Consider the following 12,962-nt stretch of genomic DNA (forward strand, 5'->3'; position numbering starts at 1 on the left):
GCAGTACGACAATTGTTAACATGCTTGATGGTAGAACTATTTTGAGTGTGGTTGCTCTCCGTAGTGGCAAAGTTGGCAGTTTCCTCAACTGTGACACTTTTTTTTATCTAAGAGACCGTTGAGATGCTGCTGTATTGGTTAGCAACAGAGATAATTACACTTACGCTTTTATTCCCCTGATAGGGGCATTGTATTTTCATTACTTTTTCGTAAGTGAACCCGGAGGCTAAATTGGGGTGCCGCGTCTGTTACAGAGGGATGGCCACGCTATTATTAGTGGAAGAGGGGTAAATAAATACATATTCGGCAGCATAAACAATCGGGATGCATTGCTGTCATCTAACACATCTAATATGCATTTGATACATATCATTGGAGACTACATTAGGTACACCATCTCATCAGATCCGATACAAATACAATTCTGCCTTTAGTCCGATAATGCTGACTTTTGATTGCATAATGCTGAGAGCTGCACCTAATATTTTTGTATTTTGAGTTTATTGTGCTATATCACAGGATCAAAATATTAGGAACAGCTCCCAGTATCATATATTCAATATCCGAGGATGCCTGTGAGGATACGATGTGGTCATTTCCTACCATGCATTAATGTGAACACTTGCTGGACACTTCATTAGGTACACCATCTTATCAGATCCCATACAAAAAAAATCGGTTTAATACAAAAATGCAGATACAGTGGTACCTTGACTTACAGTATGAGTGTCCCGATTTTTTGGCGTTATTAGCCATCACTTGGTCTTTTTTTTTTTTTTTGCTTTGTATTGCGAGCAAAAGTTTGAGTTCGGAGCGGGCTTCAGGTATGCCGCCAATCAAACAAAGTTAAATTATTATTATTTTTTTTAAATCCAAGGTACTGTAATGCCCACACAAGTGAGCAAGGAGACCCACAGTCACCGATAAACTATCAGCCGTTTATTGAATGGGACAAACAGTAAAACAAAAATATAAAATGAAAACACTCACACCCAGAATGAAAACAACTCACACCCAGAGGTTACACGCAGACTAACCGGGAAAACTGACTCACTTTGCCACACCCCTCGAAGGCACACATTCAACACACGCATACTACAGTACCCGAATTATTTACACTTTATAAAATGAGATAATTTTTTTTTTTTATTATCTTAGTTTTTATATGGTCATGAGTGTGGGTCGTGACCGAAAGAACAAGATCCCGGATACAAGCGGCCGAAATGAGTTTCCTCCACAGGGTGTCCGGGCTCTCCCTTACAGATAGGGTGAGAAACTCTGTCATCCGGGAGGGGCTCAGAGTAGAGCCGCTGCTCCTCCGCATCGAGAGGAGCCAGATGAGGTGGCTCGGGCATCTGTTTAGGATGCCTCCCGGACGCCTCCCTGGTGAGGTGTTCCGGGCACGTCCCACCGGGAGGAGACCCCGGGGACGACCCAGGACACGCTGGAGAGACTACGTATCTCGGCTTGCCTGGGAACGCCTCGGGATCCCCTCGAAAGAGCTAGAGGAAATCTGGGCTTCCCTGCTGAGGCTGCTGCCCCCGCGACCCGACCTCAGATAAGCGGAAGACAATGGATGGATGGATGGATGGATAGTTTTTATACAATGCAGTGGTATTTTTCTTGATTAAAAACGTTTAACAAAAAATGGTGGTCTTTCTTGTGGACTGGAATGAATCAATAGCATTTCAGTTCATTTCATTAGGGAACGAATAAAACTGCTAAGCACTGTATAATTATAATAATAAACAACCCACAATCTTGGCACCAGTGTCAAACATCTCCGCACGTGTCAGCTCACACACATGGTGACAGCTGGCGCCAAAATGAAGCAACACATCGCAGACACATACATGTAGAGTAAAGGATGCATATGCCGTACCTGCATGACACGGTGAGTTCAACTTTGGTGGCAGGGATGGCCGCGGTGAAGGGGTCCACGTCCCCGATGCACGCCATGCTCCAAGCTGCAGTGAAGCCTCAGTGGCGGGCATGAGAGGGACAGAAAGGAGCTGGATGATGACGATGATGATGGCGGTCGTGTAGTGGGGAAGAGGACGACACGGGGTTGGTGGTAGTAGAGGTGGCGGGACTGAGGAGGAGGAAGGAGGGCGCGCCTCCGTCCTCCGACGTGTGGATGCTTCCAAGCGCGGGAAAAAGCCTGGACACCGAGAGTGAGAGCGAGAGATAGAGGGTGGGGCAGCGATAGATAGGGAGCGGGGGGAGAGGGAAGGGTTTCAATTGGCTGTGCATGAAGGCAGCTGTGTGAAATAATTACATTCATACCTGTACTACATCACTTAGTGCAGGGGAGAGAGAATAAGAGCGGGAGAACGGGGGAGACGGAAGGTGAGAGCAAGTGAGGGAACGAGAGAAGGAAAAGTGGGAGAGAGAATAAGAGAGAGGGATTGTGCGTGAGAGGGAGAGAGAGAAATAATGAGAGAGGACAGCGACAAGGGGAGAGAATGAGAGAAAGAGGCAATGGGGTGAGGGAGACAGAGAGAGGGGACAGGGAGAGAGAGATAGAGCACAGGGAACGAGGAATTGTGAGAGTGGGAGGGACCGAGAAAATGAGAAGAGGATAGGGAAAAGGAGAGGGGAGGAAAGGAGACGGAGCAGGGGAGAGAGGAAAAGAGATGGAGAGAAAGCTAACGAAAGAGAGGAAAGGGAGAGGCAAGAGAGCACAGGGAGAGAGGGAATTTGGGAGGGGGAGAGAAGGGAGGAGGGAGATGAGAGCGGATCGGGAAAGGAGAGATGGAGAGTACACTGTAAAAAAAGCAACCTATAGAATTTACCCAATAAATGTAGGGTAACAATTAGGTAAATTTAAACCACATATTTTGGGTGACGAATACGACGAATATAATTCAATAGCGACGAAATACTTACAAAAACTTGGATGAAGTTTACCACACATTTCTGGTTACATTTCAACCACAGCAAGCTGGGGGTTAGCATACTTTGTGTTTCTCAAGATCCGCCTTCTCTCTTATTTCATGAATGCAGATTAGCCTATTTTGGCAGTATCAAGTCTTTCAAAGCAATTGTAGTGCCAATTGAATTCTAGAACACTCAACAGTGAGGCATCTGTAGTGATATATTTATCACATTTTAGTGAGCATGGCCGAGAAATCATTGTTTTCCATACAATCCACAGACACGGTTTTATTAAATGAAATGTACATATAGCCTGCTAACCTTACCTGACACACTCATAATACAAGCAGGAACAAATCTTAAGTAATGACCAACGTTTAGCTACTCTTATTTTACCATGTAGTGCATTTTCTTTGTCGTTTTGTCTGCTTTTGTGCTGATTCGCTAGCTAACAACCACTCAGAGTGATCAGTTGTCACCGACGGGCGACGCCATTTTGTGCTGATGAGCCGATTGCCTGTCAGCCAATTAGTGCGGCGTGAATGCGTCACGTGATGCATATTGTAGTACCAATGGCTTTCAGGTGGATTTACAAAATTTTTCTTGGTAACACTTTTTACTCTTGTCAAATAGGTAGTGTAGGTAAAAATTACCCTAATTTTTAGGGTACTAAAATAAAATAGTAAAAAAATAGTAAAAATAGTCAAACTAAAATAGTAATGTAAATTGAGATCCTGCCCCAAGTGGAGGAGTTCAAGTATCTTTGGGTCTTGTTCACGAGTGAGGGAAGAATGGAACGGGAGATCGACAGGCAGATCGGTGCAGCGTCTGCAGTGATGCGAACTTCGTATCGGTCCGTTGTGGTAAAGAAGGAGCTAAGCCGAAAGGCAAAGCTCTCGATTTATCGGTCGACCTATGTTCCTACCCTCACCTATGGTCACGAGCTGTGGGTCGTGACCGAAAGAACGAGATCCCGGATACAAGCGGCCGAAATGAGTTTCCTCCGCAGGGTGTCCGGGCTCTCCCATAGAGATAGGGTGAGAAGCTCGGTCAACCGGGAGGAGCTCAGAGTAGAGCCGATGGTCCTGCGCATTGAGAGAAGCCAGATGAGGTGGCTGGGGAGAGGGAAGTCTGGGCGTCCCCGCTAAAGCTACTGCCCCCGCGACCCGACCTCGGATCAGCGGTATAAAATGGACGGACGGATGTTAGATGATTTAGAATGATTATATTTGTCACTCTCCAAAATAATTTTTCACAGTGAAAGAGGAAAATGAAAGGCAGAGAACAAAAGAAATTAGAGGGAGCACAGGGAGGGAGAGGGAGGGAATGAGCAAAAGAGGACAGGGAGATGACAGATGGAATGGGAGATTTGAGAGCAAAAGGGGAAGGAAGGAGAGTGGGTGAGAGCGGGATGAAGGTGAGAGAAATTAATGCGGGAGAAAGAGAGCAACAGAGAGAGACGGATGAGAGCAAGAACGAGAGAGCGATTCCCATTTGAAGTCTCTGGGGATTCGAGTATGTAATAATTGACTCCAAAGTGTAAAAAGAAGTTCAGCACTGTCAATACGGTCTTTACTAACAATGAGTGATGACGCATATGAGTTACATGTGACACCACTTCCCGTTTGTCTTCTTTTGGAATAAGCCTCACCACACACACAAATAAAATAAAATAAAATAAAATAAAATAAATAAATAAATAAAATAAGCCCAAGAAAAAAAAAAAAAAGTGGCTTCAAAGTCGTGTGAAGGTGGTCCAGCCCAGCTGTGACTCGGCAGCTGGTTCGCCATCGGGGACACCCTTGACCACACCTTGGAGCAAAATGGCATGCGGTCAACAAGGCATGCTAGCAACCGTTAGCATCCATGCTGCTAACCTCTCCCAGAGAACTCTTTTCCAGTTGTACCACCCTTCTCCACAAGCGGTGATAGCGAGTCACTTTGGGTCATCTTTCTGAGTGTGACCGAAACAAAGACAGCGGTGAGGCTCTCGCGACATGATCAAGATGGCTGCTTGAGCGAAACAAAGCTAATTAGCGAGCCCAGCGTGACGCTGAGAGACAAACACGAGACATCTGTTAGCGCTGGTCGACATGGAGGTCACATTTCATCACAGCACAATGTTCCCACCCTTAAACACGATGCTGGGTTTCAAGTATTTTCAAACATTTTGTGAGGTCAGGATTTAATCTGGGGAGCTAAGTTTTGGAATACGAGCAGGATGAGGATTTATATACGCAGGTTGAAAGTAGACTTGTGGTCAAACCCTACGTGTTTGAGCCGATCAAGGCGTCAAAAAAGTGAACAAATGAAACTGAAAATATTGTAATGAAAATATCTAATTATATGTGTACCTATTTTTAGACTAGGAGTAGGATAAATAGTTAACGATAAATTTATTTGTGCTTCTCAGGTTGTCTCATTTTATGATGCAACTTCCGGTTTAGGGTGCATCAATGTTTGACATGCACAGTTGGTCCTCGCGAAATACCAAATATATTGTTGAAGTAGGCCGTTAGATTCTCGCACCTTTTAACATTAAACAGGGTTACTGTTAAATCCTCCCAGCCCCGTCATGTTACTGTAAAAAAGTTTAACTGAGAAATTGCTTTCAATATCTCAAAATTATTATTATTTTCCCTATGACAGTTTGACATTTTGGCACAGACTTTAGCAAGAATCATGGAATTTGACACAAATTATTTACTTTCGCGGGCCACATAAAAGGACGTGGCAGGCTGGATTTGACTCCTCCACTTTTTCATCAAACAAAATGTAAGAAAAAAAAGGACATTTTATCATTCTTAGCTGTATAACTGTAAAAATAAGCAATTTTCAAAATAAAGGTTATTAAAAATCAGTTAAAACAATAAAAAAAAACAAAGTAGTCTGAGCATAGCATACTAAGATAAAATAAGGTAAGGTCTTTAATGAGAATCCCTGTCCCCCGCGTTCAAAGGGTGTTTCCCAATGAAAAGTTGTGCTGAGTCCGCATCTCCTCCCACATGTGCAACGCTGCAAAAAGGCTAGTGTGCTGCTGCTTCTGCTGTTTTTAAATGAGGATGAATGGACAACCGCGCTTCAATAATCATCACCGTGCTACCGCCTACTCGGGAGGCGTCGGGGAAACAACACGTGAAAGTTAAACTAAAAGTTTACAGTCATACTTGTAGTGACAGAGCACAGACCCTACGCATAGTGAGGATTAGCATTGTTAATAATGCGAGGTGAGCACGGACCATGTCAACATACAGATAAGTAAGTCGGGACAATGTCAATATACATTAGGTGAGCAGGGATAATGTCAACATACAGCGGCTATAAAAAGTTTACACACCTGTTGAAATGAGAGGCTTTTGTGATAGAAAAAAAATGAGACCTAGATACAGTAAAACAACTTTTTCCACCATTTATCTGACCTAACTCAATTGAAACCAATTTAAAAAACCTTTTGAGAGGGGACGATAAACTGAGCTAATATGGTTGCAGAAGTGAGCGCAACCTTTTATAACTGGGGATGTGGCTGTGTTTAGAATTAACCTGTTATCTTCAAACTCACGTTAAATGAGGTTCACACCTGCCACCATTGAAAGTGCCTCTGATTAAACCCAAATATAGTTCAGATGTGGTTGTAGACTTTCCCTGGCATTTATTTTGCATTCTTTGTGCTAACACTGACTGCTATTTGGAACTGCTTACAAATTCCGTCCACCTTGACGAAGGCCCCAGTCCCAGCTTAAGAAAAACAGACCCTGTTCACAATGCTGCCACCATCATGCTTCACTGTAGATATGGTGTTCTTTTGGTGATGAGCAGTCCCTTTTGGAGATATAGCCAACAGGTTCAACCATGGTCATCGGGCTATAACACATTTCTCCACGCGCGTTTGAGAGATTTAAAATGTGTTTTATTCTTTGTAAGATAAGGCTTCCATCTTTTCACAACGTCCCATTGCCCAGAACTATGAAGAATATAAAAGGTTGTCACAGGTACTTAACAGCCAGTACTTGCCAGAATTTCCTGCAGCTCCAGTGTTGCTGTCAGCCTCTCAGCAGCCTACCTGATCACTATCATCTTTTCATCAATTTTGGAGTGACATGGAGTTCTTGCTAATGTAAATGTTGTGCCATATTTTGATAACCGTTTAACAATGAGGTCCATCTGGTGCTGTGGAAGCTCTCTGTGGACCATTACTTGCTCTGTAAGATGTGACTTCAAAGAGTCAAACACTACTAAAACAGAACTTTATTTGTGCTGAATCAGAGGCACTTTAACTGATGGCAGGTGTGCTGACTCATATTTAACATGACGTTCGAATTTTACTGGTAAATTCTGAACACAGCTTTATATAGTTATAAGAGAGTCTGCACACTTGTGCATCTCCATAATCTGAGTTGTTTATTTTTACTTACCATTTCAACAATATTATTTCCTTTCAAGTGAGTTGTGCAGGCTATAGGTTAAATTAAGGGTGGGAAATGTTTTGGAATGATTTGCAGTGGGTACAGAAAGTATTCAGACCCCCTTAAAATTTTCACTCCCCTCATTAATGTACACACAGCACCCCATATTGACAGAAAAAAAAGATATTGTTGAAATTTTTGCAGATTTATTAAAAAAGAAACACTGAAATATCACGCAGACATAGGTATTCAGACCCTTTGCTCAGTATTTATTAGAGGCACCCTTTTGAGCTAATACAGCCATGAGTCTTTTTGGGAATGATGCTAGAAGTTTTTCACACCTGGATTGGGGGTTTCGCTGCCATTCCTCCTTGCAGATCCTCTCCAGTTCTGTCACGTTGGATGGTGAATGTTGGTGGACAGCCATTTTCAGGTCTCTCCAGAGATGCTCAATTGGGTTTAAGTCAGGGCTCTGGCTGGGCCATTCAAGAACAGTCACGGAGTTGTTCTGAAGCCACTCGTTCGTTATTGTAGCAGTGTGCTTAGGGTCATTGTCTTGTTGGAAGGTGAACCTTCGGCCCAGTCTCAGGTCCTAGCACTCTGGAGAAGGTTTTCGTCCAGAATATCCCAGTACTTGGGTGCATTCATCTTTCCTTCGATTGCTACCAGTCGTCCTGTTCCTGCAGTTGAAAAACACCCCCACAGCATGATGCTGCCACCACCATGCTTCACTGTTGGGACTGTATTGGACAGGTGATGAGCAGTGCTTGTTTTTTTCCCCACACATACCGCTTAGAATTAAGGCCAAAAACTTATTTCTTGGTCTCATCAGACCAGAGAATCTTATTTCTCACCATCTTGGAGTCCTTCAGGTCTATTTTAGCAAACTCCATGTGGGCTTTCATGTGTCTTGCACTGAGGAGAGGCTTCCGTCAGTCCACTCTGCCATAAAGCCCCGACTGGTGGAAGGCTGCTCCCCCGAATGCTCAGTTTGGCCGGACGGCCAGCTCTAGGAAGGATTCTGGTCATCCCAAACGTCTTCCACGTAAGGATTATGGAGGCCACTGTGCTCTTAGGAACCTTAAGTGAAGCAGAAATTATTTTGTAACCTTGGCCAGATCTGTGCCTTGCCACAATTCTGTCTCTGAGCTCTTCAGGCAGTTCCTTTGACCTCATGATTCTCATTTGCTCTGACATGCACTGTGAGCTAAGGTCTAAGGTCTTATATAGACAGGTGTGTGGCTTTCCTAATCAAGCCCAATCAGTGTAATCAAACACAGCTGCACTCCACTGAAGGTGTAAAACCATCTCAAGGATGATCAGAAGAAATGGACAGCACCCGAGCTAAATATGAGTGTCACAGCGAAGGGTCTGAATATTTATGGGTGTGTGATATTTCATTTCATTCGTTTTATTTTTTAATAAATCTGCAAATATTTCATAAATAGTTTTTTTTCTGTCAATATGGGGTGCTGTGTGTACATTAATGCGGAAAAATATGAAAAATGATTTTAGCAAATGGCTGCAATATAACAAACATTGAAAAATTTAAGGGGGTCTAAATACTTTCCGTACCCACTGTATATTGATCTCATTTTTTTCTTCAAAATCCTGGAGTTTTAACAAGACCTTGAAGACCTTTTACATCCACTGCACATGAAGGGAGCAGGGATGTTGCCAGCATACATGTAGTGTGCACAGACCATGTCAACATATACATTTCAAACATGGACTATAAACAAATACACAAATAGTGTGACACTGTCTGTGAGATCATGTCAACAGACCTAGAGTGCCTGTGACAATAACACATGAAAGTGGTGAACAGACCACAACAACATACAAGTAGTGAGCTTAGACCACAATCAAAATTAAGGAAGTGAGCGCAGACCATGTCAACGTGAATTTATTTAGACCCAGCACTTCCACCAGCTCTATTTTGTTTGCGTTGCAGCTGCTGCTATCTGGTGGACAAGTTTGGTAAGTCACAGTTGTCGTCCATTGCCCCATGTCCTGTTTTTGAAGACTGTCCTATTGAAAGCCTTAAAGGTTTGTTCTGCGAAATATTTTTACACAAGTTAATGCCACTCTGGTCTCTGCAATCATATGTATGTACTCATCTTTTAAAACTGTAACTACTTTTACACACTGTTTCAGAGACTGTAAGTGGGTGCGTTTGTGTCTTTATCATTTGTTTTGTAAAGCACTTTGTGTTGCTTTTTTAAGTGTGAAAGGTGCTTTAAAAATGGAGGTTTGATTGATTGACAAGTAGTTTGAATGTATGGAAATTGAACATTTTATGAAAAAAACCCAACCCTGTTTTGCACAAAAAAGAAAGCATCCAAGATCCGTTTTGTTTTTGACAGATGGCGTTTATTCTCACAGGCATCATCTGACATTAGAATAGCTACAGAGACGGCCATTTGGAACATGGCTTCTACAATTCCAAAAGGGCAGGGAAGGTCCAGGATTATACAGAGCAGGGACTGATCCAAACAGATAACAACAAAAATAATCTAATCATGAATTAATGAAATCAAGTCAGTAAGTTTTCATACCGGTGGTCCCAAGAGAAAACATTCAGTCGGGTTAGCATCGTCGTCATCAAAACATTCACGAGAACTGAAGGCCTCTACGAAAAAAAGTCGGTGACATAAATGTACATATTCGGTGTGTTGATAAGCTCATGACTGGAGCTCACCCATAGTGTACGTCAACGAGCCCTCTGATAGACGTGAGCAAGGGTGACCACACGGTTAGTGAGTGAGCACTGACCAAGTCAATATACATGAGGTGAGTGTAGACCACAGCCATATACCCCAAAAGTGTGTGTCCATGTCTAGGCAAAGAGTGCGCACGGACCATGTCAATATAATGTACTGTAGGTGTAGTGAGGACGGACCATGTTGTGTACATATAGGGAGCATGTCCATATACACACATGGTGATCACAGACCATGTCAACATTTAGTGGATAATGTAACATACAAATAAGTGAACACGGAACCATGGCAACACATGTAGTGAGAGTGGAGCACGTCACATACACATAGTGAGTACAGATCATGTCTACATTTGTGTAGTGAGCATGGACCATGTCAACATAAAGTGAGCATGGGCCATGTTGACATGTGGTAAGCCTGCACTAACGTTTGGACATAAAGTGAGTACATGTGAGCACGGACTTTGTTAACATACATGTAGGGAGGACGGACCATGTCGGCATATAGTGAGCCCAGGCCATGTCAATATACGTGTACTGAGCATGTACCGTGCTGTATAAATATATTGTGGACCATGGCAACATATGAAGTGAGCACAGACCATGTCAGATAAACGGGGTAGGCAGGGCCCATGCCAATATACATGAAGTGAGCAAGGACCATGTCAACATGTAGTGAGAGTGGATAACATAACATACATACAGTATAAGTGAGCATGGACCATGTCACTATAGATGGACCATGTTAACCTACATATAGTGCGTGTGGAACAGCATCATTCATGGAGTGAGCACAGACCATGTGATAATCTTTGCAGTGGGACTATAACCGCATCAACACACAAAGTGGACACGGAACATGTCAACATACAGTAAGTGTACTGAGCGCGGACCACGGGTAGAAAATACTAGGCAGGTCAAAATGTATATAGAGCGCGGACCACGTCAATGTATATTTATAGAGTATACAGCATATGAGTGGGCTTTGTCCTGAACAAATGCTCACTTTTAAGACGTGCTAAGAATCAAGGCGAATGGCGTTATGTGGCAACATGAGGCCCGCGCATCACACAATCAAGTCTGGTCTACGTTCCATAAATAAGACACATCCAGCATCATTTGTCACATTTGGACTCTTAGTTAACAAAAGAAATGGAGATGTCTGTACTCACCAGGAGGTAAGGGGACATTTCTACAAGCGTTGACTTGAGGACATCCAGCAACAGGAAACGCAGCGCTGGGTTGTTTAGACCGGCTAGCAACCCGACACCATCCAAAACTTCAAAACACGAACGGCGGCCATGTTGGCACACTACAACGCTAAAAACAATAGCTAATAATACCTAGTATTTAGAAAATGCACTTGAAGCAACCTTGATGAGCATTATCACTTAGTGGCCTTGTGTGTGTTAGGGCTTAATACTGGCATAAAGGTAAGCAGAGGGAATCAAAGTGCACATCATAACATGTCCATCAGAAGGCGCCGCGAGTGCGTTCAGTTACTCGCCACCTCGTCCGCTGCATTGTCAGCCGCTTCGAGAGTGCCGTCCAGTCCGCCGCCGCGTGCACGCCAGATCTTCACCGTCCGGTCGCTGCAACACAAAAACAACCCAAAAGTCTAAACAGAGGCTTCATTTTAAATATCAAAGGCACAGGCCTCCCCCCGACTTAACCTGATACCGCACCAGAAAAACCAATACATTTGTAAATAAGCAAACTCACTCAGAGGCGGTGAACAAGTGGCTGACATTGGTGGAGATGCCGTTGATGGGGCTGTCGTGACCCTTGAGCTCGCCCAGGCCGGCCAGAGTGTCTGTGTGCCACAGTTTGAGCACCCCTCCTCGGCAGCCGCTCAGGAGGAACGGAAAGCCGGGAACCACCCCTAGGGCGCAAACCCAGTCACGGTGGGCGTTCGGGACTTGCTGATGAGAGAAAGAGTGAAGCGATTGGTGTGAAAGCCGGGCCGAAAGAAATTGACGAATTGGAGTTGGGGAAAAAAAAAAAAAGGCCTTATGGCGAAATGCAGAAAATTGAGGCAAATAAGTGGCTTCGCACACAATATTGTGGAGCGACCTAGGCAGTCTTCTTTTTGTAATAGATAATGGGTCTCATTGACTAATAAATAGAAATGTTCTCTCTTTGCGCACAAGTACAGCGTATACGCAAAATCACCGTCAGATTCATGACACGTGTCTGTGTGCGTATGAACGATTTAAGTACCAATCTGTGCGCACACATGACTTAAGCACAAATCTGTGCGTTCGCACAGTTAGTGAATGAGGCCCAATGTCTCCACGTGACATAAGATTGTCGAGTGGGACACCAATTGTCATTATCTCCACATAACGTAAGATTCGAATGCGTCGTAGCTCTTTGGCACATAAACAAGTACACACACACACAACATTTTGGAGCGACCACGGAAGTCTACTGGAGTGCTAATTGTCATTAAAGACAAGAGTTTCCACAGATCGTAAGATTAAAGGCAGACTGGGCAAACCTAATATGTTGCGTACCTCCCCTGAAAGTGAACATGGTCAGACACAACATGGCGGAGCAACCACATGTCAGAGTCAACTGGAACACTAATCTGTATTAAAGACGTCATCTCCAAGAGCTGAAGTTGTGAACGCTCCCCGGAACATCAACATGAACACACAACATTGTGGAGTGACCCCGTAAGTTTACCGGCACACAAATTGTCATCAAAGACATCATTTCCCTGCAATTTAAGAGCTGAGACAGACTGGGTGGAACAGAGAAGTTGTGTCACTCCCTGGAACATAAACATAGGCGCACACACCATTGTGAAGCAACCACATTTCAGAGTTTACTATTCGCTAGTCTCCACATAACATAAGATCGGAGGCAGACTGTAATGAACTAATAAGTCGTCAGAACATAAACATGGACATGGACATGCACAACATTGTGGAGTGGCCGCATGTCCACTGGATCAC

The 12,962-nt window shown here is 43.7% G+C and overlaps 2 protein-coding genes across 8 annotated transcripts in view; both read right to left on the minus strand.

Annotated features, from left to right (window-relative positions):
- Positions 1 to 2,321, minus strand: part of LOC133403381 (copine-8-like) — a 67,717-nt gene extending 65,396 nt beyond the window's left edge. For both annotated transcript variants that reach the window (XM_061678352.1, XM_061678353.1), the window contains exons 1-2: positions 2,287 to 2,321; positions 1,883 to 2,161 (exon numbers count right to left, since the gene is read on the minus strand). In XM_061678352.1, the coding sequence (XP_061534336.1) occupies positions 1,883 to 1,959 (77 nt within the window). In that variant the 5' untranslated portion in view covers positions 1,960 to 2,161; positions 2,287 to 2,321. The remainder of the gene's footprint in view (positions 1 to 1,882; positions 2,162 to 2,286) is intronic.
- Positions 2,322 to 9,637: 7,316 nt separating this feature from the next.
- LOC133403383 (kinesin-like protein KIF21A) overlaps positions 9,638 to 12,962 on the minus strand; it is a 64,866-nt gene continuing 61,541 nt past the window's right edge. For all 6 annotated transcript variants that reach the window (XM_061678357.1, XM_061678358.1, XM_061678360.1 and 3 more), the window contains 2 exons: positions 11,725 to 11,924; positions 9,638 to 11,594 (listed from right to left, as the gene is read on the minus strand). In XM_061678357.1, coding sequence (XP_061534341.1) covers positions 11,498 to 11,594; positions 11,725 to 11,924 — 297 coding nt within the window. In that variant the 3' untranslated portion in view covers positions 9,638 to 11,497. The remainder of the gene's footprint in view (positions 11,595 to 11,724; positions 11,925 to 12,962) is intronic.

The sequence above is a fragment of the Phycodurus eques genome, chromosome 5 (assembly GCF_024500275.1).
Source record: "Phycodurus eques isolate BA_2022a chromosome 5, UOR_Pequ_1.1, whole genome shotgun sequence".
Taxonomy (NCBI): domain Eukaryota; kingdom Metazoa; phylum Chordata; class Actinopteri; order Syngnathiformes; family Syngnathidae; genus Phycodurus; species Phycodurus eques.